The 18,547-nt window shown below is 40.9% G+C and overlaps 1 protein-coding gene across 1 annotated transcript in view; it reads left to right on the forward strand.

Moving 5' to 3' along the window:
• Nucleotides 1–18,547, forward strand: part of PLXDC2 (plexin domain containing 2) — a 174,918-nt gene that overhangs the window by 144,047 nt on the left and 12,324 nt on the right. The window contains exons 10-12 of the mRNA XM_056857104.1: nucleotides 4,737–4,797; nucleotides 5,717–5,870; nucleotides 9,782–9,820. Coding sequence (XP_056713082.1) covers nucleotides 4,737–4,797; nucleotides 5,717–5,870; nucleotides 9,782–9,820 — 254 coding nt within the window. The remainder of the gene's footprint in view (nucleotides 1–4,736; nucleotides 4,798–5,716; nucleotides 5,871–9,781; nucleotides 9,821–18,547) is intronic.

Consider the following 18,547-nt stretch of genomic DNA (forward strand, 5'->3'; position numbering starts at 1 on the left):
ATTGTTCCACACATTTCTGATAAGGATTAGTTTAGTTCCTCTCATGCAGTGTCAGTCTGCAGTGATCAAAGATTGCTTGCTTCATTAGTGCAGAAAACTGCCTTGATTTGTGCAAAGACAGGAAAGAAGTGTTTTAGATAAGGCTAAATTTAAATTTAAAAACAGGTTGAAGGATCACAGTGTAATGCTATGCAGGGTTACTCTAGTCTAAGCCCAGTGATTTAGGCAGGAGTAACTGCATGAGATCACACTATTAAATGTATATATTTTCATCTATATACAGAGTTATACCCTTTTATGCCAATTGACCCCAATGGACTTAGAAGGCTGTAACTCTACTTAGGATGGAACTGTTAGCCATCTACATTTTTAAGCCCGGTACTCCTTCTACATAAAATATATGCAATATACCTGTTAAGAGTTCTTCCTCGGCTTTAAACAATGAGTTTAGTATTCAGTACAATAAATGTTTTTAATTTTTTTATCCTACCTGTTAATACTTTGATTAGTGACATAGTTTATAGTGGAAGTCAATCTGAAAATAGGACCTGGGGGAGGAAGTTTTCTCCTAACTGATGCTGGTAACTCGGGGCCTTACTGCACCTGATACTTTCCCCCACTCAGGTAAAACTCTGTTGAGCCTTTTTTTATTAAATATGGATTCAATGGTCCTCTTTCTCCAGATCCCTGGTTTCTAGGATACTCATGCCAGTATGGTCAGGTGGTTAGAATGTTGGACCAGGATCGGACAGAACCAAGTTCAAATCCCTACACTGCCATGGAAAGTCACTGGATGACCTTGGGCCAGCCATGCACTCTAAAACTAACTTGCCTTACAAGATGGTGGTAGTTGTGAGTAATAAAAATGCAGAAGGAGAAAGTGATATTGTAAGTTGCTTTGGGCCCTATTGTAGAGAAAAGCAGGCTATAGAGAAATACATAAATGTTTTTGTAGGTGTGATTTGGAGAAGAGCAACCCATTTAATTCTGTGTGAGGCATAGAATGGCTTCTCTTGTTTGATAATGGCCTCTCACCTTGCTGCATGGCCAGTTGGTTCCTGTGGGAACCCTCTTCTTCATGTTCAACTGCAGAATTGTATATTTAGGAATTACTGTCTTGTCCCATTTGCTTGTCATCGAAGGCTTTATCTACACTAGCAGAAATTTACAAGTTTCTATGTTGCAGTAACCCCCTAATAGTGGGTTTTACAGTGCACAATTGCAGTACTAGTGTCCACACAGGAAATTTTGGTTTAAGCCTTCTTTTAAACTGAAATCTGATAGATATTGTAAAGTGCAAGGTAGAGGGTGCCAGTACCAAGATGGGTAATTCCTGGCGATTTGGAGGCAGAGTTTTAGGAAGACAGAGTTCATGGAGGTGGGGGGAGCTCAGCAGGGATACGATGCCATACAGTCCACCCTCCAAAACTTCCATTTTCTCCAACTAATCTTTGAAGTCTACAGATCACTTTTAATTCTGAGAGTACTCCAGGCCTTCCAAATACACACAGATGGAGGTTGGCAACCCTATGCAAGATGGATGTACCACAATTGTAAATGAGCCTTCCCACATAGCCATCAGTTGATTCAAAAACCCAGTTAAAGCACACTTAAAACTACCTTTCAGTTTTCACACATGCATTCCAACAGCGATAAAGGAGTGCAAAATGTGCTTTAAATCATTGGCAGGTATGAATTTGGTCTTATCTGTATCAGCTTGCTTGGTTGTAACCTAGCAGTCTTCTGAGCTAAGTGCATGCAGGGCCTTTGTCCAGCACAAGGAGTTTCCCTTCAGAGGAAAAGCCTTTCCTACAGAAGGAAGACTTCTGGACCTTGTCACAGAGGAAGGCTTTGCACTTTGAGTATGGACTGGGGCAAGATAGTGATGCCTTTCTGTAGAATTAATATAGTAAGAAGTAGTTGGCATATAAACAGTTCATAGGATAATAATACTGTTTACAATCCTTTATATATTTTATTTATGATGTATGTATTTGTACACTGCTTTTCTCTCCAGTGGGGACACAAAACGTCTTATAACATAATTTCTCCTTCTTCCATTTTATCTTTACAACAACTGTGTGAGGTAGGTTAGGCTGAGAGTGTTTGATTGGCCTAAGGTCACTCAGCTAGCTTCCATGGTAGAGTGGTCATTCAAGTGCAAGAAAAAAAAGAGGGGAATAAAACCCAACCAAAAAACAGAAGCTAGGTACCCAAGGTTGGGTGAAATATATATATATAAGTCTGTGTATAAATACTGAACGTATAATTAATTGGAAGCGCTATGTAAAAGTTAAAAACCTGCACACATAGTATATGAGAGTTATATACTGTATTTTTCGCTCCATAAGACGCACTTTTTTGTCGAAGGCTTTCACGGTCAGAGTTCATTGGTTCTTGTAGGTTATCCGGGCTGTGTAACCGTGGTCTTGGAATTTTCTTTCCTGACGTTTCGCCAGCAACTGTGGCAGGCATCTTCAGAGGATTAACACTGAAGGACAGTGTCTCTCAGTGTCAAGTGTGTAGGAAGAGTAATATATAGTCAGAAAGGGGTTAACAAAGACTAACAAAGGCAACAGTCAACAATAGCCATGCAGATTAGCCTTGGATTACACACATTAACAGATCACTTCAGGATACAATGGTTCAGGATACAATGGTTCAGGATAACATACCATATCCTCATTAGCACATTATCTTGATACTTACAGGACAATGATTAGCACATTACTTTTGCAGGACAGTACTCAGCTCAAACCCAACCCCTTTCTGACTATATATTACTCATCCTACACACTTGACACTGAGAGACACTGTCCTTCATTGTTAATCCTCTGAAGATGCCCGCCACAGTTGCTGGCGAAAAGTCAGGAAAGAAAATTCCAAGACCACGGTTACACAGCCCGGATAACCTACAAGAACCAACGCACTTTTTTCCTCCTCAAAAGCGAGCGGAAATGTCTGTGCGTCTTATGGAGCAAATGTGCGCACAGAGCTGGCTGGGCACGCTGGAATGACGCGAGCCGGCTCTGTGCGCCCCGTTCCAGCGCGCCCAGCCCGCTCTGTACTCCCCGCCCGCCTCCCAGCTGGCCGTCGGTGCAGGGAAAGCCAGCTTGCGTTGTTCCAGCACGCCCAGCCGGCTCTGTGTGCCCCGCCCGCCTCCCAGCTGGCGGGCGGGGCACACAGAGCCGGCTCGCTTCGTTCCAGCGCGAGCCGGCTTTCCCCGCCCCGACGGCCAGCTGGGAGGCAGGCGGGGTGCACAGAGCCGGCTCGCGTCGTTCTAGCGCGACACACAGCCCAGCCAGCTCTGTGCGGCCCCGCCCGCCTCCCAGCTGGCCATCGGGGCGGGGAACGCCAGCTCGCTCCGTCCCGACGTGCACGCGCCCAGCTGGCATTCGCTCCATAAGACAAGTTTTTTATGGAGCGAAAAATACGGGTACTAACCAGTATTACAACTAAAACCTATTATACCAGATGTTTGCATAATTGGGAATAGATTTTACAACATATGCACATGCCTGGTTGGGTTTGAACGGTTTGTATTTATTAATGTATTTCTGTAAATGTGTGCAGGCTTAACAAGGGTTTCAATTACCCACTGAAGAAGGCCCCATAGGCCGAAACGCGTTTGGTATGTGGTTATAGTTATCAGCCTCAGGAAATGCCATTGTGCTATTTTAATGCTTTTAAATAATTTTAACTTTTACATAGCGCTTTCAGTAAATTATACTTGCAGTATTTATACATAGACTTATATATATTTTATTTTCACCCAACCTTGGGTACCCAGCAGAGTGGTCATTCAAACCTTGGTCTCCCAGATCCTAGTCCAACACTCTATCCACTGTACTACGCTGGCATTGTGATTTTTCAAAAAAAAAAAAAGTATCATGCTATTATTTTTTCCACTCTTTTGGCCTCTTCTGTCAATGTAGTGATGCCATGAGAGGTTCACATTTGTTCAGCACACTTGCAATTAAGCTGAGTTGGGTTTGGTGGCAAAGAGTTTGAACTGTTGCAGCACTTCGCCTTTCTATGCTCTCAAGTCATCTTGAAAACATTAATGACAATACTTGTATATGCTCCATGGGAATAATCAAATAATAATCTGCCAGCTGTTTTGCAATATGTCATAAAATTACATTTTTGGGGGTGGGGAACCTCATTAATTTTAGTTTATTGGGGTAAAAGTTCAGGAGTAACCTCAATTTTTGCAATGCAAATTAAAGAAAGGAATAGACTGTTTAGAATGGCTTGTTGCCTATAAAGTGGCATATACTGATCCGATGTTTATGGATGCCTGTATCTCTCCAATCACGTGTTCTGATAAAAAGAAAGCTGTGCCACTTGGTACATAACATTCTTAGTAGAATGAATATAGAGAAAATGAAAAAACATGGACAAAATAAATTAAATTGGCTTAAATCCACAGGCTTGAGATCAGACCTTAATCTCCCCTTAATCTCCTACTGCGTAACACAGTGAAGCAATTAACTATCCAAAGCAAGAAGACATTGACATCTCAAATTGTCTAATCATGAAAATTAGTTCCTTATAGAAAGCATTAATCATTTGGGCTCAGAAGTTCATCCTGAATATAGTGAACACTCTGTTGATCATACCGATGTAAAAGCAAAAGACTGAATTACTTCTTTCTTCCTCTCCCTTCCATTCTTACCCAACCAATATATTTTTCACTTGCATCTGGACTGTTGAATCTCTTCCATCATTTAAAGATGTTCCAGCGGATTTGATCGTCACCGGCAAGACTGGGTTGACAATGGATGCCCTGAAGAGGTAGTATTCTGTTTGCCTATGTTTATCATCTTTTAGTTACAAGCTGGGACTGTTAAAAAAAAAAATTCTTAGATCCTGGCCGTGATTGAGAGGTAACTGACCAGATGAGAGAAAAGGAAAGTGAATATTGTTGACAAGGTTGAGCATCTGTGTGGCAGTGCTATACCTTTGTCGCAAATACTTGATCCTGGATGCAATTGTGCAGTTTCCCTGCTAGCATATTTTGTGCATGAAGTCTGAATTCAGAAGTGTTACCCAAGCATGGAAATCTGTTTATATAGCCTTGATGTGTGTGCTACAATTATTTATAAAGATTATTTTGTGGATAAGCTTTTTATTTAGCAATAACCATTTGGATTTACTGGCTTGCTTCTGCTAAGTTAGGAGTCTACTTCCATCAGAGAAAGCCTCAACAGAATGAAGTCGTTGGATACACCTTTGGATACATATTTTAATAGTTATTTTATTAGTTATTCATAATGTGAAAGTATCTTGATAGAAAACAAATAAAAAAAAATAGTGAAAAACCTAATATATTAGTGATTTCAGCTGAAATTGTCAAGGTTTGATTTTAGTCTGGACACTCCAGGCCTCAGCTGTTGAACTTGTTTCCAATGCCTGATTGCAGTTTTGTGAAATAATAATAATAATATATTTGAATTGGTGCAGAGAAGAGAATCTTTTCCTCCTCCACTGACAAATCTGTACTCAGCCATCTTTGAGATATTGGTGGTGATACTTTTTTTTTTAATTGTATTAGAAAGTTTACTTGGTTTTAAAAAAATCATGATTTAAGGTTTCCATTTTCATTCACTCCAGTCTGACATTTTGTGCTGGCTTTAGATGTCTGTACATCCGAGACAAATGGCTTCCACTGAGAACCAATTTTCTCTTTTCTTGTTTGTTTATCCCTCTGTAGTCTAAAGATAAGATGTGTGAGAAGAATGTAGACACAACCGAAATGCCTCCCCACACCACTATTGCGATACAGAAAACTACAATGAGATTCAGAGTTTTAACCACTACCAAAGGAGCCTCAACATCGCATCTGCCAACTAGCCTGCCCACAGAAGGTAACTTTAAACAGGAATATATAATCTGTAATTGTAAACTTTCTAAGACTGAAAGGGTTGCATGAGCTTTAGACATTTGGAAAAGTGATCTATAAATAATCATTATGATCCAAAATAATATTGTCACTCAAGGGACTATCTTTTTTCCAAGCAACTTTCCTTACAAAATTAACTGTGTTTTTAAACTTAGTACTATGGTACTACAAATAGGAACTGCAGCACAAAAGAAGGTCTGAGAGGCATCTACAAAACTAAAATCTCTGCAACTTACAGTGCTATCCTATGCAGAGCTACTCCAGTCTAAACCCATAGGATTGCAAAGTTACTTACATTCCTGAGTTAACATGTCAGAGTAGTTCATGTAATAATCTGTTCTATTGTGCAATTTAACACCCTCCTTCCAGGCCTTCATAGACAACTATCTTCCAAGCCACTGTTGGGTTCAAAGAAAATATGATAGTATTATGAGGAACCTTCCTGACCTCCTCATTCAGGCCTTTCCATCATGTGAGAGCCCCCACAGAGACTGCCCATGAGCAGGCAGTTGCCTATCATTACCCATTTGCACAACAGTGAAATCCTAAACAGAGTTTAAAGGTCGTAACTTCTTGGAATTACAATGGAACTGTCTTACTGTCATGGCCCAGCCTGGGCTTAGTGCCATTGAGGACTCCGAGGAGGAGGAGGCCTGTGAAAGCAGACCACAGCCGACTCCAGACACTCAGCCTGCAAAACAAGTACAGGCACTTCCAGAGACACAGCAGCCTGCTAGCTTGGAGGCACAGCCAGAAGTCCAAACACAGGCAATTCCAGATACACCGCAGCCTGCTAGCTTGAAGGTACCCCCTGACCTCAGGGCAGTGGATCAGCCTCTGAGCCCCAAGTCCCCAACACCCCTGGAAATCTGCGGGAAGTGGCTGAGAAAGGAATGGCAAGCTAGAAGACGCATTGCGCTCTTGGCTGCACGCTGGGAACTACAGCTGGAGAGTGATTAATTGCAGGACCCAGCCAGAGATGCAGCCAGCATGTTCCCAGGGCGTGGTATAAAAACCTGTGGGGAAAGATTGTGGGTGTGGACGCAATGGGTTCGCTTCACTCTGACCTGTCTGATACCTGACCTGATCACTCTTGGAATCCTGGTCTTGGACCATGACTGACCTTGCAAATCTTTCTGGCTCCCTTTCAACTCCAGCACTCCCAACCACGTTTATCCTGAAGAGAGACACTGAAGCCTGACATCAGAGGCAGTTGTAACACTTACATGATTTTGCTTACTTTTATAACTATATGACAGAAATGAATACCAAACAGTTTTTATTTCAATAGAGGATTAATGCTACATTAAAGAAGTAAAAAGAATTGTATGCTAGACTGTGGTGAGGTATCAGCTGTTTAGATTTACAGCTGTTTTAAGGGATTCTCTCAATAGCATTTCAAGCTGCTAACACAAAAGGTTAAACTTGATATTCCCCCAACACATTACCAAATGGAAGTCTCCTAATGCAGAGGATCTTGCAGTGCAGCAACATGGAAAGAATGCTTTAAGTGCTGTCAGAATGGGCTTTTGAGCTTTAATTCCCAGTACCCCTCTGCTAATAATGCCACTGCTAACTGGCTGCTCAAATCGACAAGTAATAATAATATAAATCTGGAAAAGAGTAAGAGTTCAAAATTGGTAGCTTGTGTATTGGAGGCATATAAAACAGGTAGCTTGTACTGTGGTGCCAGATAAGTCCAGCTAAGTCCTGAGGCTCTCAAGTGGTCACAAAAAGTCATACAAATAAAAATATACTTAAAGAGTTTATGTTCCCTGTGAGAAAGATAAAGGCACTCTTTATATGCTGTGTGCCAAGTTCCAGTAATTGGCTGTGCTATTGATTTTTTTCCCCTACAGTTTGTACTGCCTTCTAGAGCTGTATTAAAACTTTACACCTAAAAATCTGAGGGAGCAAAAAGTTTTTTAAAGGTAAAGATAGTCCCCTGTGCAACCACTGGGTCAATCCTGACCTATGGGGTGATGTCATATCACAATGTTTGCCATGTGTGTGGGGTGGCTTGCCATTGCCTTCCCCAGTTGTCTACACTTTACCACCAGCAAGCTGGGTACTCATTTTACTGACTTCAGAAGGATGGAAGGCTGAGTCAGCTACTGAAACCGACTTCCATCAGGATCGAACTCAGTTCGTGAGCAGAGCTTTCACTGCAGTACTGCAGCTTACCACTCAGTGCTACGGGGCTTCTAAAGATTTTAGGGCTGTCCAGCTTCCGTTCCCAAAAATCTAAGTATAATTTTTTTCTTCTTATGATTGTCTGCAGGCGCTGCATTTTCCTTCTTATCAATGCCAGCTTAAGCAGAGCTACACCAGCGTGTAGAGCCAGCATGGTGTAGTGGTTAAGAGCAGTGGTTTGGAGCAGTGGAGTTTGATCTGGAGAACCGGGTTTGATTCCCCGCTCCTCCACATGAAGCCAGCTGGGTGACCTTGGGCAAGTCATGCTCTCAGCCTCACCCACCTCACAGGGTGTCTGTTGTGGGGAGGGGAAGGGAAGGCGATTGTAAGCCGGTTTGATTCTGCCTTAAGTGGTAGAGAAAGTTGGCATATAAAAACCAACTCTTCTTCTTCCTCCTCTTCCTCCTCCTCCTCCTCCTCCTCCATTGAAGTCCATGGGCTTAGAAGGGCTTAATTCTGCTCAGGCTGGCACTGTATGGCTTCTTCGGTTCCATTTCCTTCTCCCTCACTGCATGCTTCCTGATAGTTAGGGAACATTTGCTGAATAAAATAAAGTCATGATAACAAATATCCAATCTGGATTAGCTACATAGCTTCATCACTGAGAAGAAGTGTAGCAGCAGTGCCCTAAGTTGAATGGGAAATATATGTGAGCCCCTTGTGGTCAAAATAAAATTATATATTCCATCTTTGCTAACTGGGCCCTGCTTCCTGTCATTTTGAGCTGTGCAGCTTTCATTGCTTGCCGTTACAGAACAGAGGCAAAGAGATCTCCTGCTTGCTTCAGCAACACAGATGTGTGTGTGTGTAAAGTGCCGTCAAATCACAGCTGATTTATAGTGACCCCTGGTGGAGTTTCCAAGGCAAGTGATTAAGCAGAGGTGGTCTGCCATGGCCTTCCTCTGCAGAGTCTTCCTTGGAGGTCTCCCTTCCAAGTACCGACCCAGCTTAGCTACCTAGATCTGAAGAGATTGTCCTATTCTGTACTGTTTCACATCAAACCAATACAGATTTGTCCTCCTTATCTTGGCTAATGTTGAAGGTTGAGAAGATATAGAACACTGCCTGATGCTTCCACTGTGGCCCTGAACAATGGACAAACTGTTCTATCCTTGTTCACACACATACCAAAAAATAATTGGAGGTGTTTTTCTTATTATAGGGTTAAGGTTTCTGCGAAAAGCACACACCCCATATACACCCATATCAGTTTAGCTCTAATGTTCAACTATATTGGTTTTTGAAGGTTTTCCTAGTTTCCTAGTTCAGAGATGGGGTAGGAGAGGAGGGAATCGCAATGATTTCTAGGTTTAGAATCAGACCAGCCAAAGACTTCCTGTAGAAGAAGGCAAAGAAAAATCCACTTAACTTCCATAACTTCCCCTGTGGAATCCTGGGAATTGTGGCTTTATGGTGATATAAGTAGTCCTTTAAAGTGCCTAGTTGATGCCCAGAACTAAATTTCCTGGGATGTTTTTTAAAAGAAAGCCAGGACTGTCAGAGCAGATTAAATTGCTTTATGTTTGTAGCACACAAGTATGGCAGGCTTATTGAACCGTAGCCGATGGTAAATTTGAGAGCAAACACTGTACATTGGAAATAATAAAAATTGCTAATAAAACATTATATCATATCCTTACATATAGTTCCTTGGTCTAATACCTTTGAATTTCTTTCTTCCAGATGATACCAAGATAGCTCTACACCTAAAAGATAATGGAGGTAAGCAATGATATTTCTTCACATTCATACAAAATCATTCATGCAAAATTACAAAATCACATCCCATAGAACTGCATGAGTCTGTATCAGAGTATAGAAGTACTTTGCACTAGATCCATGTGACTGTAACACAGCTCTTTGGCTTACACCCTGAAGCGCTACTCGGTGCAATAAATATGCAAAATTATCAAAATCTCGCTTATCACATTTAGCCAAACATCTTTGAATTAGCGTGATTGATATCCGGAATTTATACCCTGGCCATCCTTATTTAGGAAGTTAAATGCAGACCTTGATAGCTGTCTGTTAATATCACGTCACAAACCTCTTAATATAAAAGGCACTGGAGCACAATCAAGAAGGGCTAATAAAAACTAATCTGTGTTTTCAGTCCTGATGGAATAATACTCCCTTTTTAAATGTCTGGTTTTGTTTAGAGATAAAGATTGGTTCAATGACCCGTGGTACATACCCGTGCAGTAACATTATGACATAATGTTTGTGTATACCTCACAACTATTATATTCATTAAATTGACCCTGGAATCATTCACTTCAGCTGGCTTTTGCTTGGTATCCCACCTTGGTAGAGTTTACACCTTGTGTATCTTTAAGCAAAAGTGTGTGGCTTTAGAATTAAATTGTTTTGATTTTTTTTTAAGCCAACAAATTGATCTTATTATGTAGTATCACTTTGCTTGGCTTGGGCGCTTTCACTTCAAACAAAAAAAAATGCAGAAAAAACAGCCTCCCAAGTGGCACAAAATTTGTCCTCCGAACGCTAACCACTGGCTTTTGAAGTGGTGATGAATCTTCCATTGTGCACTGGGTTTTATCATAGCTTTTAGATTAGGCTGATAAAACTCCTCTAGCTTTTCTTTTTACTTTCTCTGCTTTGTCAGCCTTTCAGACAAAGCAGTCAGTCTGAAGCCAGACAAATAAAGAATCATCAGTTTTTTCCAGAACAGATCCCTATTAAACTCTTATCGAAAGGGAGAAGTGAGTTATATCTGATCAATGAGCCTCTGTCATTAGTTGTGTTCCTTTGGGGTACAGCAATCAATACTTGATTAGAAACAGCCAAAGGATTCTTAATAATTCTGCCATTCCTTTCATGCCGTAACGTTTAAGGCCATCATTTATCACACGGTAACTTAATTACATTTTAAATCATACCACTGGTTTAGGTCAAGCTGTTCCAACCTCTTATTTTTATATGGAAATCGCCTTGTAATTAAAGGCATTAAACACCTATGGTAGCGCTGAATGGTCTCTCTGGTTCGAAATTCCATTTCACTTTTATCTCCTTCTCCCTGCTTCTAAATGCTGTCACTTCTGATTTACCCAGATGCATGGAGTCTTTTGAAGTAAAGGCTGCCTCTCTGTATGTCCCAGCTCAGCATTTTTGACATTGTAAAGTGGATTGATAGATGCTGCTAAGCAAGAATAACCAGTGCGGCCTGGTGCTTGCCTTGAATCTTGAAAGATAGTTGAATTTCTGGGGTCTTCAGGATGACCTCAACCATCCATTAAGTATTTTTAAATTGAATTTTGAAGCTAGAACCATTTGGACAGTTTAAGATTCTTCCCTCTGTAATACTGCTGTTGTATATATTGTTCTGCTAAAAAAAATGAAGATTTGTAAAAGACGTAGTAATTTGGCCTCTGTCTTTAAAGGCACCAAATTGGTGTCTATCACAAAAAGTAGTTGCTCAGTTGCAGATAAAACTGAAAAACTGATGCCGTAGAGCCTTAATTAATTAATTTCTACCCCGCAAGGGTCTATTGTATAGGATGCTCTCTTTCAAGATGAGAATTGTTAGACGGCTAATTTAGAATTCAGCTGATATTCTGAGCAAAGGTATTTATATTTCACATATCATGCACAGTGTCCCACTCCTGCCAATAATATGTCTGTATAGACTGCAGTGGTCTAACTATGCAGAACCAGTACAGGCCTCTATCTTTTGTGCCCCCCCCCCAGATTACGATTTCAGAAGTCAGAAACTCACACATATACATTGTTCAAGGGACCCCATTATGACCCTTCCCTGGATCTCTCTTCTATGTCTTCCTGCGGCTGTGTGTCCAGCTGAGAAATGAAGTCTGTCCTCCATCTCTGCAGTGCTTTATTTATCCAAAGCAGTTAGGGATGCCAGGCCTCTGCTCTCAGCAGGCACTCCCTGCCGCTGTTTAGCTGGCCAGCAGGAGAAAAAATGGCACAAAAACCAAGGGAGACGCCAGCAGCATCCTGGCATGCTGTCATCACTCCTCGTGCATCCAGAAATGACATCAGTGCGTCACTGGGGGGAGTTGGGGATGCTTTGGCATTTGTGCCATAGAGTTCTGATCAAATGCCAAAGCATCACCAGCAGTGCGCTGATGCCACTTCTGGCGCATACAGGAAGTGACATCAGTGCCTCACCAGCAAGGTCCCCCTGACCACTCAGTAAGTCCCCCCGCCAGTTAAGGGGGGGGGACCTGACAATCCTAACAGCAGTCCATGTCATAGCCCAGGTAGGCTGTCTGTGTATTCACTGGCTGATTAAACTTTCCATCAAAGCCTTACTAACGGCTTGTCGTAACAGAAACAAAAAATATTCATAAAACAATATTCTTAATTCTCTAATTTTAGAGCAGGGGTGGAAGATACAGTCTGTAGCCTGACATAAGAGTGCTTATTAATTTCTAAAGTACAGGGGCTCACAGTGACCCCTGTATATACTGCTTCTCCAGTCATCTTGTTTAGGTATTAGAACATTTCCTTGTAAGAATGTATGATGGACCACCACTGAAAAAAGAAATACAAGCAGTTTACTCATATTTAAGAAAACTTCTAAATGAACTAACAATGTATCCAGTTACTTTTAATGTGATCTTTCTGAAACTAACTGACAAGACCAAGACCATATGTGACCGTTCAGAAGTAGCTGTCTCCAAATGCAGTACAATCACAATTATAGCAAAAGCCCTGAAAATGTTTTTCTTGTTACTGTTTAGGAATACTTCCCTATTTTTTAATAATGGAATGTATCTTGGGTGAATAATTTATTCAGCATCCTATAGGAACAGTGTTAGGAATGTGGCTTATTAGGACTCGTGTCTGTGTGTGTTAAGTGCCGTCAAGCCGCTTACGAGTCATGGCAACCCTGTAAATGAAAGTCCTCCAAAATGTCCTATCTTTGACAGCCTTGCTCAGATCTTGCAAATTGAGGGCTGTGGCTTCCTTTATTGAGTCAGTCCATCTCTTGTTGGGTCTTCCTCTTTTCCTGCTGCCATCAACTTTTCCTAGCATGACTGTCTTTTCCAGTGACTCTTGTCGTCTCATGATGTGACCAAAACACGATAGCCTCAGTTTAGTCATTTTAGCTTCTAGGGTCAGTTCAGGCTTAATTTGATCTATAACCCACTGATTTGTTTTTTTGGCAGTCCACGGTATCCATAACACTCTCCTCCAACAACACATTTCAAAGGAATCTATTTTCTTCCTATCAGCTTTCTTCACTGTCCAGCTTTCACACCCATACATAGTAATAGGAAATACAATGGCATGAATTAATCTAGTCTTGGTGGCCAGTGACACATCCTTACACTTCAAAATCTTTTCTAGCTCTTCCATGGCTGCCCTTCCTAGTCTCAATCTCCTACTGATTTCTTGGCTGCAGTCTCCCTTTTGGTTGATGGTGGAGCCAAGGAATAGCAAGTCTCCAACAATTTCAATTTCCTCATTGTCAACCTTCAAGTTGTGTAATTATCCTGTAGTCATTACTTTTGTTTTCTTGATGTTCAGCTGTAGTCCTGCTTTGGCACTTTCTCTTTTAACTTTCAGAAGTAGTCGTTTCAAATCTTCGCTATTTTCTGCCGATAATGTAGTGTCATCAGCATATCTCAAATGATTAATGTTCCTCCCTCCAATTTTCACTCCACCTTCATCTAAATCTAATCCAGTTTTCCTAATTATATGTTCTGCATATAGATTGAAGAGATAGGGAGATAAAATACATCCTTGTCTGACTCCTTTGCCAATTGGAAACCATTCCGTTTCTCCATATTCTGTTCTAACTGTGGCCTCTTGTCCAGAGTACAGGTTGCGCATCAAAACGATCAGATGTAGAGGCACACCCATTTCCTTTAAAACCAGCCATAGCTTTTCGTGATCCACACAGTCAAAAGCTTTGCTGTAATCTATGAAACACAAGCTGATTTTCTTCTGAAATTCTCTCGTATACTCCAGTAACCAGCGTATATTTGCAATATGATTGCAATATGAGGACTCGTAAGAAGGGTTAAAGTTAAGGGGTCAGGAGGTTGGGTTTGTGCATTTCATTAAGAGCCCTCCTCTGCCTTTTCTTCTATAATTTAAGCATTAATAGAATGAGGCTTCAGCATGTCACTTAGTCAGAGTAGAATCTTCTTAAGCATATGTTAGGGGTTCAGCATAGGTATACCGAATCCAGCAATTAGGTGGCAGAGGAGCACTGCGTCTAGCAGTATTCCTATATGCTGTCTTCATTGTCTAACACATGGTCTACTCCAGGAGTCCCCAAGTGGTGCCTGCCAACACTTTTCCTGGCACCCACCAAGTGCTTTTAGAAAGTGGGTGGGGCCAGATAGGATTTTTGTCCAGCAGGGCTTCTGATTAGCTACTGGAAATCTGATCAGTTGCGCAGATTAAAAGACATTCTGCTAAAGTTTGCTTTTGCCTGAAATGTTGAAAGGTTACTATTAGAGTTATGCATAACCTCCCTCCCTGACATTTTGTTGTTGTCTCCACCTCCTGCTGCAGCCATTTTGCGATGGCACCCACCATTCCATGTCAGAATTCCAGAGGTGCCCCACAGATTCAAAAGGTTGGGGACCCCTGGTCTATAGTATCATTTCTGAGAATGATCATTACCTTTCAAAGTGAAGTAGAAGCTATAAGGTTGTATCCGGTCCTAGAATGTCTCCTTTCTAAGAGGTGACTGCTTCCTGCCACAACAAGGGATAGTAATTTCATCAGTGTTTCCTGGTATTTCTCCTGACAATAAGCTCCCATGCTCCCAAAGTTAATAGTGTTCCTTTTTCTATTACTTATATTGCTTTCTATCTTGTTTTCTCACCCTATTGCTTGCCCCCCCATCATATGCTTCCATTACCATAAATTTCCTAGAATCATAGATTTGGAAATGATCTTCGGCCGTCTCCACTAATACCTTGCTTGGTTGAGGAAAGCGCCTCTGACAGATGGCTGCCTGTGCCTCTGCGTGAAGATCATAATTGTCACCCACCTCACTGAGATCCTTGTGTGTTTTTGCTTCCATTGCCCTTTTCTTTCATTGCCTGGAATCCAAAGGGTCTTCTGTGTAACCAAAGGTACTTCTATTGTTCCTGCTCCAGCTGCATCTCTCCCTCCCCCCAGTCATTCTTGCATTATTCCAGAGAGCCCCCTGACCTTCAGGAGCAGCTTTTGTGGATGCCAGGCAAACTGATGTGGGAAAATCCCATTGCATCAGTGGGATTTGGCTTGCTGTTTTTTGAATTCACCCAACCCATCAGTGTTCTCATTTTTCATTCTAGCCCTTGCCTACTTCTATATTCAGAAGTGATTACTCAACACTAAACTACTTTATCTGTTCATAGATTTATTAATTACGGCCCTGTTTTTAGTTGGACAATAAAATTATTTCCCTCTCACAATCATAGCTTTTTGAAATCAAAGGCAATAATTAACTGCATCTGTCAAGGAATTACAAAAAGCTAGCAATCAAATCTAGGCAAAACAAATCAATTTGTGTGCACCTCTAAACTAAAGGACAGTCAAGGCTGCACCCAAAAGGAGTGCTAAGAAGAAAACTATTGTCATTTGACATACCGATACCTGTAATGTAATATCCTGCTCTACCCCCACCCCAAACGCATGGACACACTACACTCCTTGAAACAAGTCTACTGTGCCAGATCTTTCATTGGGGTAGCAATTGTATTCTTAAAAATATATATAATTGCTTTTTTATCTGCAAGTGTTTTCTGCTTCTGTATGGTAATGGTTTGGTCCTTTTTCATTATAAGGTTCTGAGGAAAGCAGAGCTATTTGTTTCAAGAAATGATGAGCTGGGTGTTTAAAACACTCTTTCTTTTAAGAAAAAGACTGTTTAAGTGTCTGCTGGAAGAGAAAGTGCTGAAGTCATTCATCCTGGGAAAACAACCTCCCAGATTAATAATCTTTACTTTGAGGAAATTTAATCTAGTCACACTGATAAATTGCTTTCGCTTCAGTTTGTTTTGTGTGGTTTTAGAGTATGCTTAAAAGAGCACTGGTGTAAAATGTCTGGATTTGCTCCAGATTTCTCACATCTTCCCCCCTTCACCAAGCACCATTTTTTACTGGAAACATCGCTGTGGTAAATGTGCAGAATAAGGTATAAATTACACAAGAAGGTGATTCAAATCGTTACAATTTGTTCTCTTGAATAATGGTGCTTCCTTTCTTTATGGACCAGATGCCAAAACCTTACTTTGTTTTGAAAACCAATAAATTGAATGGATAGTTGGATGGTCTCTGTATTAGGCTATTCACTCCTGCTTTATATTGGAGCAACAAGCTCTGAGGAGAACAATATACAGGAAGTTTGCAGTAGAGCTTCCTTATATTCAAATGGAGGCACATCTAGATGAAGCAGAAGATATCCCCTAACTCAGTTAACTGTTCTGATCTCAAGAGTTAAAAATGTAATCACTTATCTGCAGCAATTCCATTGACTTCCTATCAGTGGACTGTCTATCCCGAGTCTCTGCCCCTTCTCCAAAGTAACATTTCCATCCCATTGAAGCGCTGCCAAAATGTTGCAAGGGTGTCTCAAGTTGCCAGGAGAGTATGACAGTTTAGATAGCAAAATCAGAAAGAAAAAACCTGTTATGCCAAAAATTTGCATTGCTGTGAATTAAATGAGAATTATAACTTCTGTTTTCAAACCACTTGTATTCCATTTAGAAGAGCCTGGTTGTGATCATGTACAAAGCTGGTTTATAGCACACATCAGTGCCACTAGTGCCTTATTATCTTCTCCAGCTGTTAGTAACTTCTCTGGTCTCAGTCAAAAGTCTTGCCTTGTCTTGTTATCTAAGAATTGTTTGTTGGAGCTTCTGGGAATTGAACTTTAGATATATGCATGCCATTTTCCTTTCCTCTGTATAGAAGGAAAAGACAACAGAATTGACTTGTGTTTGCCAGTGTTGTTTTGCATGACAGGTTATCAATAATGATCGCCAGAGATGTAAGGAGCACGTGCTGTCTGTTGTGGTTATCTAGGATGCAAATGTAAAATCTAGATTAGATTACTGCAATGTGCTCTAAGTGGGACTGTATTTGAAAAGTATTCAGAAACTTCAATTGGTACAGAATGCTGCAGCCAGGATATTGACTGGAGTGTAGGGTCCATATCACTCCAGTCTTGGCCCATCTACACTGGCTCCCAATCTGTTTCTGGGCACAATTCAAACTGCTGGTGTTGACCACTAGAGCCTAGTGGTGTTGACCACTATGGTTTGGGATCAACATACCTGAAGGACCGCCTACACCCTTATGAACCTACCTGACTACTATGGTCATCTTTCGAGGCCCTGCTTTGGGTGCCCCCAGCTTCTGGGATTAGGCAGGTGGCAACCCAGGAGAGGGTCATGGTACCAAATTGTAGAACTTTCCCCCAGAGAGACTGGTGTGCCCCTTCTGTTGTCACCTTCTGCCAGCAGGTGAAAACGTTTTTGTTTTTTTTAACTTTCCATCAATGATCCTTCCTTCCTGCCCAATGTTTTAATTGTTTTATGTTTTCGGTATGTATTTTAGTTCTGGTTTTTATTGCTTAGTGATGTGTTTCTTGTTGGTTTTAATGGTTTTAAGGTGTTGTTATTGGGTATGTTTTAATTTGTAAGTCACCTTTGTAACAGTTATGAGGGCAGAAAAGTGAGGGATAGATTTTGTAAAACAAGTAAAAGTTCAGAGATGGTTTGGAGAGGCAGGGTCAGGAAGCCAGGCATCTTCCCCACAAGCTTAGTTATGTTGGTCTTGTTCTGCCAACAGCAGATGTGCTGTGATAAGCTTAATAAGTTCTTTTCACCTGCAAAAGGGTCTGAGATGTCTTTCACCCCTTCTATCCCATCACTTTGTAACAAAACTGTCAGACGATATCTGCCAGAGTTGACAATTTTCTTCATTGTCTGTGCAAACAGATTGAAACCAATTTCCCTTGTATCTCCTAGCCTTGAGGTTATCAGTTTCTTGGACTTGAGTTATGCAAATTACCTGTTGATTCCACTTCTTAACATTTAAAAAGCCATATATAAGGATTTATATTCTTTTATATATATATTTGCTCTTTGCATTTGGCATATAGATCACTATTTCAATGCTTTAACAGCAGAAGCTGGCACAAATAGTGACAGGCTGATATCATATATGCTGTGTGGAAGTGACAGAATTCTCATTTACAAACCTGGATGCTAAACACTATATGAATATCAAATCAGATCAGATTACCTTTATGGTTCTTAGATGCTGGCTGTTGGTTTTGTTGAAATATGGAATTATTTAATATGTCTGTAGTCTGAATCTCTTATGAATGAAGTAATGCTTTTAATATTTGCTTGTAAATGCTGGGAAGTTGTTGAACTCTCACATATTGGTGCAAAAGGGAGTATAATGTAGCAAGGTCCATATTGCATATTTTCAGTTCCCAGAAAATGTATTTGT

The sequence above is a fragment of the Euleptes europaea genome, chromosome 11, assembly GCF_029931775.1.
Source record: "Euleptes europaea isolate rEulEur1 chromosome 11, rEulEur1.hap1, whole genome shotgun sequence".
Classification (NCBI taxonomy): Eukaryota; Metazoa; Chordata; class Lepidosauria; order Squamata; family Sphaerodactylidae; genus Euleptes; species Euleptes europaea.